General features: G+C 43.0%; 1 protein-coding gene across 1 annotated transcript in view; it reads right to left on the bottom strand.

The window, feature by feature from the left end:
- Positions 1–688: 688 nt before the first annotated feature.
- Positions 689–17,978, bottom strand: part of HS6ST3 (heparan sulfate 6-O-sulfotransferase 3) — a 522,545-nt gene continuing 505,255 nt past the window's right edge. Inside the window, exon 4 of the mRNA XM_034758247.1 lies at positions 689–1,777. Coding sequence (XP_034614138.1) covers positions 1,084–1,777 — 694 coding nt within the window. The 3' untranslated portion in view covers positions 689–1,083. The remainder of the gene's footprint in view (positions 1,778–17,978) is intronic.

The following is a 17,978-nucleotide window of genomic DNA, read 5'->3' on the forward strand; positions in this document are numbered from 1 at the left end:
AGTGTCAGACTAATACTTAAACTTTTTCCACTCTTTTTCTTGCCTTTCTTAATTCCACGCCCTTTGTGGATTTCACCTTTCACAAAAGTCAAAGCTGATATTGTTACCTCCACCCAGATAGGGTGAACAGGCCTCTGTGAGCTTCCCCAGAATGGGAAGTTCTACAGAATGGATCTCACCTCTCAGCACTAGTACTTATGCCTTTCATTTGCCAGGCTCTCTCAGAATGGAGCTTGCTTACTAGCAGGTTTTGGTGATGCACAGCCAAATCTGCGAGGGATTAGGTTAAGACCATATAACTCATTTCACTTATAAACCACCCACGACTGCAGGCTTTCAGAAAGGAAAAAAATAGTTTCAGCCCCATGTGTCACCAAGTCCTAAATGTAATTTAATCACATTTAGTATTTTCTTTTTCTTACTTAAAACGCTGCGTGTAAACATCTGAAGGGCAACATGGTTTTCTCTGTTGCATTCAATACAGAACACAGCTACACAGGACAGTCTGAAATACACCAGCGTCGGCAGCTCAGTGATTCTCTGATTTTTTTATTCATGTCATCACAAATTTCAGCTGCTCAATCTGTACTGGAGGAGGGATAGCTCAGTGGTTTGAGCATTGGCCTGCTAAACCCAAGGTTGTGAGCTCAATCCTTGAGGGGGCCATTTGGGGCAAAAATCTGCCTGGGGATTAATCCTGCTTTGAGCAGGGGGTTGGACTAGATGACCTCCTGAGGTCCCTTCCAACTCCGAGATTCTATGACACATCCGTTAATGGGGAAAAAAAAAAAAGCTCTCTTTTCCAGCCACTCTCATTGCTTAGGCCTTTGAAAGAAGTTAGTATTGGATAAGAATCTATTCCACTGCCAGTTAATAACACATATAAGATGTATCGAGAAACACAAAAATATATATATCTTCTCCTAGCTGATAGGAAACTAAGACAAAGAAGGGCAGCTGTGAGACTCAGTCTCATTTACCAAGGCAACACACATTCCTTGTGTAATCTCTGAGTAACCAAGTTCAAGAAGTTATCAGGGTTTTCAATTCTCTTTTCTTTTATTTGTCTAAGAATGAAAAGTGTCACCATCGCTCCACCTGACTGTTATAATCTTCAGTAACAGCTTCTTCCTTCTGCCACTGGTGCACTCTTTGCTCCCGGAGTAGCCTCCGCTCCTCCCGCCGTTTTTGCCGGTTCTTCTGGTGCTCCTCTTGCTTGGAGTACTGAAAACGTTGGAGAAAGAGGTCTTTAGCATATTCATAAAGCTGCATGTCCAGGAAGTTCAACACCTCTATGCGTTTCCGGGCCCCTTCATCAATATCCACATTAGAGGCCCGGGTAATATTGAACTGGGTGAATGGGGAAATGAACTTAAGGTTGAATGTCCTCTCAAAGAGATACTGTGTTTTCCTCTGAAACTCTGTGAGTCCAAAAAAGGCCATGTTTTTCAGGTTGTTCTTGGCGCTTTGGAGAAGGATCATATTTCTCTCACTTTCATTCATAAAAGTCAAGTTGTAACATCCAACCAGGCTCAGGTCTGCCAGCATGCGAACCTGGCGGTTGTTAGCCAGGTTGTAACCACAATCCATGAACTCCTGCAAGCTGACTCCAGACCAATCATCCCCTAGGTAACAGGTAGGCAGCTCATCTGGCGTTGGACTTCTTCCATCACACATGTGGAGGGAAGTTTTCCACGTTGCACCTCTCTGGACATGTTTCCATTCACTCAAATACCGTGACACTGGATCCCTCAGCATTGTGATGTAATAGAAGTTCCTGCAACAAATTTTTAAAAACACAGTTTTAGGATTCAGCAGCTTTTACTCTTATTAATCAGCAATTTTTATTTTTCTCTGACGAAATGCTACACTTGATCTTAGCCAAAAAACACTGGATCAGTGCAGCTGCACCGCTTAAGTGAAAATGCTCCTACGCCAGCAGGAGAGCTTTTTCCATCAGCATAGTTAATCCACCTGGCGCGAGGCAGTAGTGGTTGATGAGAGAAGTTCTCCCGCTGACATAGCACTGTCTACACTCGGGGGTAGATTAATATAAGTGTGTCACTCAGAGGTGTGGATTTTTTACACCCCTAAGCGACATAGTTATACCCCTATAAATCTGTAGTGTAGACCTTGCCTTAACTTTTTCAAATGGACCAATGCACTTGTAAAACTTAAGCCTATAGAACATTCCTAGCAACCATGACATGTGGGTAATAAAATAGTCACTTTCAAGAAGGTGGACCGAGGACACATTTTTAGCCCTAACCCATTTATCCATCCGTTCTTCATCACGGTGGTTTTTGAGGCACTTACTAGTTCTGAAAGAAGAAATAAGTAACATTAACTACCTCCCAGTGACAAACACAGTAGCACAAAGTGCAAACCTTAACGCATGGTGAATACTGTGAACAAACTAGAAGGCAGTTTGTTTTTCGTGATTAATTCTTTTTATTAATTTTCATCCATTGGTGATTAAGGAGATATTCTAGAAAACAAGCTGCAAACAGAAGAGGGATTTTTTTTTTGATTTCGAGGAAAGGAGAGTCTAACCACAACTAATTGTGCAGTGTTCCTCAATTTACAGAGACCGTGACAAATCCAATTGTACTCAATACACTCTTTTTTATATGCTGGTATTTAGCAATATCGGAATCAATGGGAGAAGATATTCACAACAGTTCAAAGATAAAACAGTGAAACTGTTATTGTGTCCTTTGAGGATTTACTGTGATGAGCATTACAGGCCACAAAGATGTGAATTCTCTCACTACTCTTGTACATAATGAGAAAATATTAATCCTGTCACCTGTCTTCTGGACTGAGACAATATGACTCTCTACAGCACATGGTTAGAATATATGAGCAGCCTGGACAATACCAACTGGATGCTGCAACTGCCGTAAATAATGCAATGTGGAAGATTTTGGCATGACCTGCCAACTTGGAAATGGGTCATTAAATAGGTTACATTGAGGCTAATGACAGGACTAAAATCCATTTACATGACTTAATTTGAGTTGAGAGATGGATTAAAACTAGTTATGATCATGGATACTAAAAAAATCACTCACTGTTGATGAGTGTAAAGGTTAACATGTTCAGTTGTTATCTGTCAGGAATACAAAAAAGATACTAAAATCTACCTGACATCAAATAGAACAAGAAACTGCAAACCTCAGTTTGTCAATTTATCTTTTAGTTGCCACATTGAGAGTTTCTACATCTAGTTATGGCAATGTGAAAAAGACTGAAATTGAGTATACCTAAACAATCTTTCATGTAACACATTTACTGTTGAAGATTTTATTCAATAACAACTTAACCTAAATTATAGGGTGATATAAAAAGAAGATAAAACCAAAATACTTTATAACTTTTGTCAGCTGGAATAGCATCTAAAAGTCCATGAGTAAAATTAACACAGCTAGTGTGGTACAAAAATAGGAGTTTGCATGACTCATCTGGCTCTGAACAGTACATTAATAAATTATGAGTCTCCAACATCTGATCCACTGAAATTACCCTAAGATTTCTTCAGACAACCATGATCTCAAGAGGCTTTTTATTGAACCTACCCAACACTCAAAAACAAGTGGTGTTGGAGACACACACTGCTGAAACAATGAATACTTTGAGAGTTCATCTTTCAGAAGATCTCACTTTAGTTGAATGAAAAATCCAGAAACTATTCAGAATTGCTGGGTGTAATGTCCTTCCTATCCAGATCATCACAGCATATCACCCTTTTCTAAATGCTGAATGACTTCCACCGCTTCTCCAGACGCCCTAAAGCTTGGCAAATAAAATTGAGACATACGCCCAAGGGCGGCTCCAGGCACCAGCGCACCAAGCGTGTGCCTGGGGCGGCAAGCTGCGGGGGGCGGCCTGCCGGTTGCCGTGAGGGTGGCAGTCAAGCTGCCTTCGGCGGCATGCCTGCGGGAGGTCCACCGGTCCCGCGGCTTCGGCGGTGGGTACGCTGAATCGGCGTTACCAGCGGACCTCTGAAAGCTGCCTGACTGTCGTGCTTGGAGCGGCAAAATACATAGAGCCACCCCTGCATACGGCAAATTCTTGCTAAAATATGCTGGTATCTCCACCAGTTCAGAGCAATTAGAAGGCGGGAGGGATCAAAAAAATTTTTTTTTCTGTCTTATTCACTCAATCAATGACCTTCCTGCACAAGAACTATACTGTATTTTCCACAATGATGTTACAGTGTCAAAAGTGTTGATTGTGCATTGCTACAGTATCTCTTCCTGGACTACTATCTTCTAGAAGCAGCTGCTCCAGAAATGATTTCACAGCAGAAGGGATATACATTTTTTGAACGAGCAAGAAGGGGCATGGAGCGGGGAGTGTCCTTGTGTGTATTGCTATTACAATTTGGATTAGGAATTGTATGATTGTCGTAATGTTTGGCAAAGCTGAGGAGGGACTGTATGGCATAAATAATTTGTTCTTTGTGCTGGTACCCAGTTCCATACTATCTAACAGCAGTTTCATCACGCTCTGTTGGGGTACTTATACAGATCCTGTCATCATAGTTCCTGAGCATCCCATGACCATTCATAAATGGATATTCCCAGAAACATCCACTTTGACTACAGTACCTATAAACTACGAAGTAGTAGAAATTATTTCCCTTGAGCTGCAGTTATATTTGGCTGTAGAGGACTTTGGCTTCCAAGGGCTGTTAGAAAATATTGAGCAATGCTTTTCCTTCTCAAGAAAAATGTTCTTCTTCACCATCACTCTGCTTTGTGTTTATGAGAACAGATTAAGACATGCTTTCAGGCAAGCAGACAGAGTTTTGATATGTTACAAGTGAGACCTGGAAAAACAGCCAAACTATTGCATATCCTTCTCTGCCACTCAACAGCTTTGAGCATAAAAAAATTGTATTTCAGCTTCTCGGCCTGGGATCAACATTTTTGCAACTGCTACCAGCATCACTAAGCAAACATACTGGCTGCAACACTAAAGAAAACAGCTGTGCTCAAAGTGGCTGAAACACACAATGCTGAGAACACTCAAAGGCAGCTGGAATGTCTGGCGAACATTTGGATCACCTCACAGGGGCTTATACAAGGCTTCTTCCTCATATTGTTGCCCTCTCTCTCTGGGATAGTATTGGATGTTAATGTATATGTTAAAATATTGCTATTGATGGTTATTTATGCCTTTAATAATGTTTCAGCCTTTCCTCACCAACCTATGGCATTTTCATTCTGGTGTGCCTCAGGGCAATGACACCTAGTGAAAGTAAACCTTTCAGGGCATAAATCATTTCCATCTCATTACTGGCTGTGCGGATGTATTTGCTGTTCTCTAATGGAATATGAGCTAAAAAGCAGAATCTGAAACAAATACAGTGAAATGAATGAGGAAATGCCTTTGTATGATTTACACAAATTTCCTTGTGACTAGCCAAGAAACTTTCTTCCTTTACTATATTTACTGTATGATTATCGAGCTTTTCAGTGGTCTGTCAAAACTAAGGCCTTGTCTACACCACAGGGGAAATTCGATCTAAGCTACGCAATTTGAGTTATGTGAATAGCGTAACTCAAATCGACGTAGCTTAGATCTACTTACCATGCATTTATGTCGGCAAAACTTTTGTCACTCAAGGGTGTGAAAAAAAACACACCCCTGAGCAATGTAAGTAGCCAACATAAATGCTAATCTAGACATGGTGTAAGTTAAGCAGCTATGTTTTAGGGTGCTTATTTGAACTTTGAACCTTTATCTTCCATCACTGGAGTTTGTATGTATTTTTGCTATATTGACAGTCAGGTCTGATGCTTGTGTGTGTTTTTAGAGTGTTCTATTATTGCAATGACACATAATGTTACCCCAATGCAGTTTATGAGTGGGAGAACGCAAGACATAATGGGTATTTGGTCTGGTAGGCACTAGATCTTTAATAGCCTGAAAAGTGTTTTGTTTTTCATGTTCTCTTGTCTTCTATACATGCATCTCCCATGTAAGAGACAGGATACTTATGAGTTCTAGTCAAGGAGTCACCTCAGAATTCTTTTATTGGGGCAGAAGCAAGGGCTTAGATATCCTGAGACTGGCGTAGGTTTCCAAATGACGGTGCCTCTACATTAGCTCCTGTTAGAAAGCCAGATGGGTGGAAAGAGGGATCTGTTGCTGCAGAGGAAGCATTCATGTCATGGATTTGCCTGGGAGTAGAAGGAATTTTGTGGCCCTAGGACATTGATACATTTTTTAAAAAAAAACTACACTAAAACACCTTAAGTTGTACACACAAGCCTCTGATTGTTGTGAGACCACCCCATCTTACTTTGAAAATTGTCTCAAAACATTTTCAAATGTTGGTAGTTCTGGTTGAAATACACAAATATTTCATATTTCTCAATACATAGTACAGGGGTGGCTAAACTTATTGACACTCCGAGCTGCATACGATAATCTTCAGAAGTTCGAGAGCCAGGACACCACTGCTGGGGCTTGAGGTTTCAGCCCCATGGGAGGCACCTGAAGCCCCAAGACCCCCCTTCCCCATTGGGCAAAAGCCAGAGGCAATGCATGAGGGGCATGTGGGGGAGTCACATGCCCCCTCCCCCAAAAAATTTTGCCAGGGTTTGCTGTCCCCTTCCCTGCACAGCAGCTACTGGAGCCGGCAAGCTGGGAGCTGTGGCCCATGGGGAGAGGCAAAGGCAAACAATTGGGAGCTACAGGGAGAGCCACTACTTTTGCTGCTGCCTCTCCATGCAGAGCTAAAACCAGGGAGCTGGAGGGAGGAGCTGCTGAAGGTAAGAGGAGAGGTGTGCCTGGTGGGGTGTGACTCAAGTTGTTGGGGGGGCAAACCTTTAAATTGTGTCCCCCCACTTTCAGCATGCACCAGTCATCTCTGGCAGAAGCCCCTAGCCCAGAAGTGGGCAAACTGCGGCCCACAGGCCACATCCGGCCCGTGGGACCATCCTGCCCAGCCCTTGAGCTCCCGGCCGGGGAGGCTCGCCCCCCCTCCCCTGCAGCCTCAGCTTGCCATGCCACCAGCGCTCTGGGTGGCAGGGCTGCGAGCTCTGGCCAGGTGGTGTGGCTGCCAGTCCTGGTGCTCTGAGCGGCATGGTAAGGGGGCAGGGAGCTGGGGGGTTGGATAAGGGGCAGGGAGTCCCAGGGCGCAGTCGGGGGGGCGGTTGGATGGGGTGGAGGTTCGGAGGTGATGGTCAGGGGATGGGGGTGGGGTGCCAGGGGGCCAGTGGTCCTGGGAGGGGGCAGTCGGGGACAAGGAACAGGGGGGTTGGATGGGTCAGGGGTTCTGAGGGGGGCAGGAAGTTGGAGGGAGCAAGGGCCAGGCTGTTTGGGGAGGCATAGCCTTCCCTACCCAGCCCTCCATACATTTTCAGAACCCCGATGTGGCCCTCAGGCCAAAAAGTTTGCCTACCCCTGCCATAGCCCCATCAGCTCGCTTCACAGCCATGAGCTCCCCTCTCCCCCAGTCTGGTAGGCAGAAAATGAGGGGTGGAGGGGTTCCATGAGCTACACTTTAATGGTAAAAGCTGTATGAGGCTCACAAGCCCAGTTTGGCCACCCCAACATAGTATCTGGTTTTGCAGTAAATCTTGTTAAAACTGGGACTGGCTGCTGGGCTAATTCCTAAAAAAAGGCACAGAAAGTGCAAGTTAAACTGGGGCCCATTTCAGTCCCTTTCTTCTCCTCTTAATGAAATCTAAGAAATTAGGCTATTTTGAGTCCAGACATGCATTTGTCTCTGCTTAGTGACAACAGAATCTCCTCACTTCAAGCTTGTCCATTGTAATCTGGCTACAGTCCACAATGCTACTCACTGCTGTAGCTACACAACACAGAATTATTTTCTGTCACCTTGTTTGATACACTGCTCTCACTATAGCCTGCTCATTCTTTATTTCAGTGGACTACCACCTGAAGTGAACTAAACCTCTAAAGCAGAGAGTCTCGGCATTCAGAGCCAAACAATCAGAATGTGCTTTGACACGTTGATGAAAAAGGTATTTTATTCAAGCCTTCAAAATGCATGTAAAGTAATTAAGAAGGATGTGTTAAGTACTTGGGAATTTGGGAACTCTGATTCTTAAGCGTCTGATGCCTACACAAGAATATTAGAGAGACAAGGTGGGTGAGGTAATATCTGTTATTGGACCAACTTCCATTGACGAGAGAGACAAGCTTTCAAGCCACACAGAGCTCTTCCTCAGGTCTGGGAAAGGTACTCCCAGCATCCCTGCAAAATGCAAAGTGGAGCAGATTGTTTAGCATAAGTAGTTAGGACAAAAAGAGGGGGTTAGTGGGTTACAGATTGTTGTAATAAGCCATAAATCCAGTGTCTGTTTATTCCATGATATTTAGTGTCTAGCAGAGTAACGAAGAACTCTGTGGCTTGACAGCTTGTCTCTCTCATCAACAGAATTTCATCCAATAAAAAGGTATTACCTCACCCACCCACAATGTCTCTCCAATATCCTGGGACTGACATGGCTACAACTACACTGCATAACACAAGAAGAGTAATTAGTAATAGCTGCATAGTATATATCTGCCAATCTAACTTGTAACAGCTAGCATTGTAATGATAAAATGGAAACATCCATGAATCACTTCGGCTCACTTTCAAAACAATCATTAATCCAATGCCAACCTGCCATTCATTACAATTTATTTTCTGCAAGAAACTCACACCTTTTCCAGGATAGATACTCAGTCAAATCCCTTCCTAGAATAACTCATGAAAGTCAATGGGTTACCACAGGGATCGCTTTGGGCCACTTAAATTATTTGGCCCTATGATATACAGATAAATGGCCAGGCTATGTAATCTATACACCGGCCTGAGTAAGTAATCGTGTGGAACCACACTGCCCTGAGGGAGCCCTGGGAGGGATTGTGCCTCAGGAGACATTGCAGGCATGCAGTGTGGAAGTGTGTATGCTGGATCAGCCTTTAAGACCAGCACAATCCAGTCCCAGGTGTATCAAAGATGAATGCTACAAATTCTCATGTCTCCAACAGTATGAGAAGTCATATCAGATACACTAGCATTTATATTAAAATTAACACACACCTGGAAATTCATAAGGCATTATTTCCCAATGGTGGGAAGTCCAATATTTTTGTTAGCATTAAACAATGAAAATCGTCTAACAAAATTTTAGGGAAATAGTTTCTAGTATGAATCTAACAACAAGTCTTCATTTCACACCATAATAATATGAAACACTTTAAATCTTTAGTTAATGCTGCAGTAATATCATTTTGATAGAAAAGTATAAACTTGTTGGAAGTGCAGAGCCTGACATTAGACGCATTGATCACATACCAGGGCATTCTGCCTCTTGAATCATCATGGAACAGACATCACAGCTGAGTAAGATTTGTTACAGAAGTGACAGATCATCACAGAATGAGAACAAAAATGTTGTGTGTGGCTTCATGGAGTAGACAGGTGCAGTAGAGGGCTGAGTGATATCTTTACTGTTATTCCTCCCCCACTGCATGGTGCAGCCTGCACACGGCAGCTCAGTCAGAAGCTCTGAACACAAAAACTGGTAAAATGAAAGATATTCTCTTCTCACTCACAAAGTCAGTTGGGACCTTATCAACTATGACTGATGGGCTTGTTAAACAAAAGAGCAGCAAGAGTTCACAGCAGCTGAAACATAGAAGTCATATGAGGTAGCAGAAAAGGAAAACAAAGTAATTGGAGAATGCATTATAAGTAAGGCTAAGTTATGGGTGGCAGGGCTCGGGCTGAAGCCGGAGCCCCGCCACTGGGGGCTGAAGCCGGAGCCCCGCCACCCTCATTGCTTGGGCCTGAATTAGAGGAAATTGCAGAGGTTTTGTAAAAGTCACAGAATCTGTGACCTCTATGTCCTCCAGGAGTGATTTGTAGTCTCACTTATAAGAAACTAGCAGCAAGTAGAGTGAAGAACTGGGATGACCGAAAATCTCAGGTGCATACTAAACATGTTACAATAAACATTTTTTTTTTAAACAAACAAAAGGAAGTATTCCTTCACACAACCTACAGTCAACATGTGGAACTCTTTGCCAGAGGATGTTGTCAAGGCCAAGACTATAACACGGTTCAAAAAAGAACTAGATAAGTTCATGGAGGATAGGTCCATCAATAGCTATTAGCCAGGATGGGCCTGGATGGTGTCCCTAGCCTCTGTTTGCCAGAAGCTGGGAATGGGTGACAGGGGATGGATCACTTGATGATTACCTGTTCTGTTCATTCCCTCTGGGGCACCTGGCATTGGCCACTGTCGGAAGACAGGATATTGGCTAGATGGACCTTTGGTCTGACCCAGTACGGCCATTCTTATGTTCTTATATCCAGGCACTGGTTTTTCCTGCTGGAATGGAAGGTAAGAGACCTGGTGGGGCTAATTACTAAAACTGTAACTAAACTTTTGGGGTTTTAACCCCAAAAAAGAGCCTGTTCCAATGGAGAGGTTCTGAAACTAATGTGGAAGAAAGAGGGAAAAAACCAGAGTCGCAGCATGTTTCTATTAATAATGACAGAAGTAGTGGAGAGAGGCAGCTTAAGTGGTGCAAGACAAAAAAGATCTCGAATTATGGGAACAAAATCCTTGTGCTTCCAGTGGTGTACTATTGCTTTTGGAGTGCGGGCAAGGAGGGCTTCTTAGTCCTGTCTGCAGCCTAGGGGACTCTGTAGCAAAATGGTGGGCAGGATCAGATGCAGAAAACCAGCCCACAGTAAAGTGGTGCGACTTGTACATGGCTGCCTTAAGGAGCAGCCTGCTTTGTGTCTCCCTGTTTTGGGGTTCTTGTGTGTTCTGAATTCTAAGAAATAAAGTAGTTTTACATTGCAAACTTCCAGAATGAATATTTTATGTTTATCTAATTTCTCTGTTTGTATTGCATGAAACATACCACTTCTGGATTTAAACCAACATCCCAAAATCAGAGACAAGACCTCACAAGGAGAAAAACACATCCCTAATAGAGACTGCCATTTTAAACCTAATCAGAGGATAAAGAACAAGGGTAGAATATTCAAATTCTGACATTGTAATCCCAGATTGTTGTACAAGCAAAATCTGTGTTGCAGATTGAAAGCTCTAAAATTAATGAAGATGAATATTACACCCACATGATCAGAATAGAGTGTCCAAGGTTTTAAATTTTCAAGAGTTTGTAAATTTAATACCATTTGTGGTTCTAATTCTCAAGTTGATGTGGGTATGTTTATATGTAGATTCTTTACTCAAACAATGTCATTAAGCCACTACTCACCATTAAAAAGTCAACATACGCCAACAGTTACTGCAGATATCTCCTGTTCTGAGTGTACAAAAAAAAAAAAAAATTAGTGCCTGAGAAACTGAGCACCCAGAACTTCCACTAGCTTCAACTGGGACTGACACCACAGGCCCCCATTTCACTTAACACCTTTGCAATCACAGGGCCAGATCCTGCAACTGATTCCACAAAGAGGACGTCTGTGCAGAGCACCACACGTCAAAGAGCCCAGCTGCATAGTTCCACTTGCCAGTTCTGGTCCATACTTCTTAACTTTCCAACTTGCCAACAGGTAACATAAGCCATTGCAATGTTTGAAAAATGGTTGAAACGTGGAATACCCATGTTTTGTTGCATATCACACCATAATTAATAATGGGCTATACACCTGGGTTTAAGCATATTTTCTAGAGTTAGTCAAAATTTTCCAAAACAAAATAAAAGGTGTTCAAATTTTCCATTTTTTTCAAGATAACTAGAAAATTTTAAAAATTGGCCTAATTTGGGACAATAAAAAGATATTACCTCACCCACCTTGTATATATCCTTCAGAGGGGAGGGATAGCTCAGTGGTTTGAGCATTAGCCTGCTAAACCCAGGGTTGTGAGTTCAATCTTTGAAGGGGCCACTTAGGGATCTAGGGCAAAATCAGTACTTGGTCCTGCTACTGAAGGCAGGGGGCTGGACTCAATGACCTTTCAAAGTCCCTTCCAGTTCTAGGAGATAGCCTATCTTCATTTATTTATTTTATAATTTATGCCTGTACAATGCATAACATGTTTTGGATGCTACTGTAATGTAAATAATCATTAATAATAATCCATTACTATACACACACCAAGTGGCCACAAAGTCTAATGAGTCATCAGTGGGACTGGAGCTCAGGACCTACTGCTCCAAAAACATAGCTGTAGTAGAGACGAGACTTTTTTTTTACATGGTGGAATGTATTTGTTATTGTGCAGAACTACACTGTTGCCAAATATACAGTGCCAATCACAAAACTCATCAAAATAGAATCACTTTTGCTACATAATCATATTTGCCTTCACTTGTCCCCTAGTGATTGTGCAAGAATAAAGGTCTATTAACTCATCATAGTGCATAGGTCCGATGCTTTGCCTTTTCCTGTATAGGGCTGTAGCTCTGGCTATGGGAGCAAGTGCCTCTGCTCTGAATTATTTAGCATATTCATGGATATTTATTTCAGTTGCACTTCATAAGACAGACTCTCTAGGAGTTGGAGTGGATGACAGACCCACTACACTTCCAAGATGTGATTTATGTTCATGGTTATTAAGTCTGGGTCCTGAGCAACTCCCAGGCTAATGACATGATCCGTCACACATAGGTCTAATCACAGAATATCAGGAAGGATACACAGGTAGTGTCCGAATACCAATCTAATAAAACACCCTAACATATTGTATAGTTTAGCTGCCTTCCTTGGTGCTGCTGTGAAGCTGTAAGAGAAGATTTTCAAACTGGGTGCCCAAAATGCATATTTAGGCATGTAAATAAAAGGGGCCTGATTTTCAAAGATGAAAAGCCCCTCAGAAATCAATACTGCTGCAGGCACTCAAATACCTCTGAAAATCTAGCCATTTTTATGTATGTGCCTAATTAAGACTTTAAACATTAAGGGTTGGATACTGTGGACATAGTTCTGAGGCATCTGAAATACATAAAAGCGTAAGACAGGGAATTGACAATTTACTTGAGAGTGAAGATGACTGAACTGGAAACATACAAATCAGTCAATTTAATAGAAAAGCAAATATGCCACTTTCCAGCAAAGTACTGCGATAGAAATTGTTCTGAATCACATCTTGATGAGACAGCAAACTAGCAAGTCCCCTCTACAGATTTGTTTCTTGTCTAAATTACATACAGCTCAATTGTTCTAAGCATCCTTTAAATTGCTAAAATGAACTAGCAATAACTAATGCAGCTAGTCTCTTGTTGACATAACTGTAAATAGAAAATACATACAGAACAAATCATGTATACTGAACTACTGTAACTAAGCACAAGGAGCGAGTGTTCAAAACTATGTAGTAGCTTCAATAATTTTCCTCTCTTGCCTGGCCCTTTGTTATGCCACTGAATGGAAGGAAAGAGGAGATGGGGTTTGTATTTTCTTTTCATTCATCTCTACTCTCCCCAGTGCCTTCTCTCACCCTTGCATGGTGGGGAGGGGGCACCAAATCAGCCACTTTTAAGAGAGGACTCATGGAATAAAGGAGGGATGAGCTGGGGTGATGACCTACAATAGCAACTTCCCCCACAAAGGTCTGGCACTAGAAAGGAGTGGAGGTGGTGGGCAAGCAGGAAGGGTGGAGACTAGTGCTGCTCTGCAGGAGGTAGCAGAGGACCTTAGCTCTTCAGTCCACGCTCAGCTGGCCTGCTGAGCTACTCCAAGCCCCTCCTTATGCTTGCCAACCCACAGGAGGGAAATCTCAGGAGCCTCAGAATGCAAATAGGGTCTGGGGTGGCATGTAGCCCCCCCCCCCAACAAGGATTTCTTCCCCTCAGACCTGCAATGGTGCACTTGGCCACCAAGGAACATTTGCGAGGTAGGACCAAGGAGTTGGCACTAGAACCCCGCAGGGGAGAGGGTTGCAGGTTTTTAGTAAGGAACAATAGGGTGACCAGATATTTACAGTGAGAAACTGGGAGGCCCATTACGGTGCCTTACAGAGAAATCATTCAGGGTGTGAAAGAGGGGTGAAAGAGAGGCAGCTGCGTGTTGGGGGAAGCGATAAAGTAAAAGTGCCCACTCCCTCTTCCTCAGCAAAGCAATAACCTTCCCTTTAACTCTGTCTCACCCTGTTGATATGGCTCTATGAGGGAAGGTCAGCTCAAGGACTTAGAGGACATCTCATTGTGACACCTCATGGGTCGGCGGGCAGCCATGTGCTGTGGTCCCTGAGGTGCATATAAATTCAGCCAACCTACTGTCAGTTTCACCAGCTTAGCTAGCTGCAAACGCAAGGAATCACAAAAACCAGGACACTACACGTGGTTTTGTAAAATTCTACAAGGACAGACCCTGAAAGCAGGGACATTCTGAGTTTAAAGAGACATTCTCTGTTTTCCAGGACACATGTCTAGGTGACAAGAGAATATTTGGGGAACGAAAACAAAACAATTTCCACCCATCCCCCAAAACCCCAAACAGACAAATCTTTTGTGGTTTGTGTTTGGTTCAGTCTGATCCTACTGACTTTTGAGATGGAACAAAAAGCAGCCCCAACCTCAGAATATTTGGAGGGTGGAAGTGGGGAGCTGGAAAGGTGTATTTGGGCCAGAAGTATCATGAGTACAAAGAATAATGAATACAAAGAAATTGATTTGATGTTAAATAGATCCCACTGGGCTGGAGTATGTTATTGATCATAACCAACATTACTAGGGATTAATGAAGTATTTTCCTATAAACAACGTGATAATTTTCATTAACATTTCTCTCAAATTTCCCTACATAGTTTACTAAGAGGAATGACATATCTTATTTACTGAAAAATATTTTCCTGTCATCATGTAGCTTTAATGAGTCTGGCCAAAAGATCACAACATAAAGAGTATTTAAACAACAAAAACTCAAAGATTTCTTCTCAGTATAATGCTCAGAAATATCCAAGCATATGGATAACACTAATGGAAGTTACACTGCATGAATACTGAAATGTACATATAATTGGTTGGCATCTAATTTGGTTATCAGCAACTGCTATGTAAATATGTATAAACCAATGTTTTAAACCACACACTACTTTTTTTTATTTTTCCAATTTATTTGTTAAAGTAAATCTGTGCAAACCTGATGTTAACAAAGCTTAAAATACTTTACTAGGCAAGAAAGCAATGCCTTACATATGGCTTGAGATATACAATATGTATGTGCAAGCTGAAAATTGATATCTAATTTCTACTAGTGAAAACACATATAGCTTTTTTTTCCATTCAGTGTTTCATGTGTAGGCTGTTTAAACATTAGGCCTAGAGTTGCCAGGCATCTGGTTTTCAACTGGAACGCCCGGTCGAAAAGGAACCCTGGCGGCTCCAATCAGCATCACTGACCGGGCCGCTAAAAGTCTGGTCAGTGACACAGTGGGCTAAGGCAGGCTCTCTGCCTGCCCAGGCTCCACGCATCTCCCGGAAGCAGCTGGCATGTCTGGCTCCTAGGCCCAAGGGCAGCCACAGGGACTCCGCACGCAGTCTCTGCCCCGAGTGCCTGCGGGCGCGGGCAGTGCACAGAGCCCTCTGACCCCTCCGCTTAGAAGCCAGACATGCTGGCTGCTTCTGGGAGTCACACAGAGCCTGTCTTGCTCTGCTGCGCCACCGACCATGAGCCACCTGAGGTAAGCGCTGCGCGGCCAGAATATGCACCCCAACCCCCCTCCCCCGCCCCAACCCCCCGCCCCAGCCCTGAGCCCTCTTCTGCACCCCCAACTCCTCATCCCAAGCCCCACCCTAGAGCCTGCACCCCCAGCTGGAGCCCTCACCCCCTCTTGCACCCCAACCCCCTGCCCCAGCCCAGAACCTCCTCCCACACTCGTAACCCCTCATTTGTGGCCCCACCCCTCATTTGTGGCTCACAACCCCAGCCAGAGACCTCTCCCCCTCCCACACCCAGCACCTCCTCATGTACCCCCAACCCCGTCCCAGCCCTGAGACCCCTTCTGTACCCCCAACTCCTCATCTCCAGCCCCACCCCAGAGCCTGCATCCCCAGCCAGAGCCCTCTCTCCCTCCCACACCCTAATCCCCTGACCCAGCCCAATGAAAATGAGTGAGTGAGGGAGGGTGGGAGAGCGAATGATAGAAGGAGGGGGGAGGACAGAGTGAGCGGAGTGCAGGTCCTTGGAGAAGGGGTGGGACCAAGGGGTAGGGGGCAGGGCAAGGGTTTTCAGTTTTGTGCAATTAAAAAGTTGTCAACCCTAACTAGGCCACATTGGGTTTCTTTTTGTTTTAAATGTTCAATATTATATTCAACTAGAATATGGTTCTCTTTCAATTTTTCCTCCTTTTCATGTCAGCTGTCAAAATCCTGCTTTTCTTCTTGACCAGGTAGGAGAAGCAGCATAAACTTATGCAAATGCCACTCCATAAATGGATCTCGTGGCAGCCAAGAACGTGCTGCAAGTAGCCTGTATCCAGCTTCTCTCCCTAATCAAGTTCTCTTTATTCTCCACTAATTTAGTCACTGAAGTTCTCTCCTAAAGCTTGATTTCTCAAATGATGGTTCAATGGGAATTTTCACTGCAGTGGATTTTGAAGCATTACAGTAATTCTACTACTCTAAATATTTTACATATATTTTACAGCCTCTCTCTGACTCCGGGCTTTCTGCCTTTTTTCTTTGCCACCCCATACACTTGGAACAATCCAATTAATGACAACCTCTTCCTTTGCCTTCAAATCTCAACAAGCCAAGCCTACCAGCATATGCCTCTCTGTAAACTTTACTGTAGTAATGGTTCATGCCTGGAGATGCTAAACAATTTGAGAAAGGAATCTAAAGAGAGGGTAAGGGGAAATAAAGAGACTGAGGCCTACTCTAAACCTAAAACTTAGGTTGACCTTGGTACATTGCTCAGGGCTATGAAAAATTTCATGCCCCATCACTGTAGTTAGGTTGACCTAACCTCACTGTAGACATAGAAAGGTTGATGGAAGAATTCTTCTGTCAACCTGGCTACTGCCTCTCACAGAGAGGTGGATTATCTACATCAAGTGAAAAACTCCTGTTGATAAGAGTCAACACTACAAGCAGCACAGGTGAGTCTGGCTTTGCTGCTACAGTACGAATTCACCAATCTGTCAAAAGTGTTTCCAGACCCTGAGCTGAAACACAACTCCAATATTTTCCCTAAGGTTTTTGGTCAACAAGCAATATTTTAAAGTGATATGGCAAAGTTTAACCAGTTCGGGTGACGAGGTTCAGTCTACAGCAATGTACAGATAAAGAAAAAAATATTCAAGGTAAAAGTTCTGTATTTATGTAAGGATTCCACAGAAATCACCATCCTGAGTAGACTATTGTTTCTTCTAGATCAACAACCTTCCTCTGGAATGGCCAAGTCGTAGTCAGTGATGCACATCTGTACAGTGGGTTGGGGGAGACCTTCCTGACCCCTGCAGGCAGGAATTCTGCCTAATTAATAAAGCAATTAACAATAAAATGCATACTAATTGAAATCTCTTTGAAAACCATCAATTTATTCTCTCTTAACTTTGCCTTAGGTCTATATTAATTCTGACTTCAAGCACTGTGACCTTAAATTAGAAATGTTGTTTGCAAATGTCATGTATCAGGACAGAGATACTATTTTCTTCCCTTTGTTTGTTGCTATATTCAAAAACACCACAAGGTGTGGTAACTTGTGTGGGTGTTCTACTTACTGCAAGGTGGAGATCACAACAATCTGGATATTAAACAGTTCTATCAGACCCCATTAGCATACACACAGCTAACAGGGTTCTCCCTATCAATTCAACAATCAGTAAGTGAACAAAGAAAATAAATAGGAATAAGAAGCAGTTTTAATTCTGTTTCTCATAAAATCCCTCTTACCGTGTTGTAACCCCGCACACTCTTTCTTGTACTGCAATGAATACGCATACAGTGTATTCAAATTTAATAATTACAAGAAAGACTATTGGCCTCCTAGATGGCCTCCGAATTGCACTTTCTAT

Source organism: Trachemys scripta, chromosome 1 (assembly GCF_013100865.1).
Source record: "Trachemys scripta elegans isolate TJP31775 chromosome 1, CAS_Tse_1.0, whole genome shotgun sequence".
NCBI classification, from domain to species: domain Eukaryota; kingdom Metazoa; phylum Chordata; order Testudines; family Emydidae; genus Trachemys; species Trachemys scripta.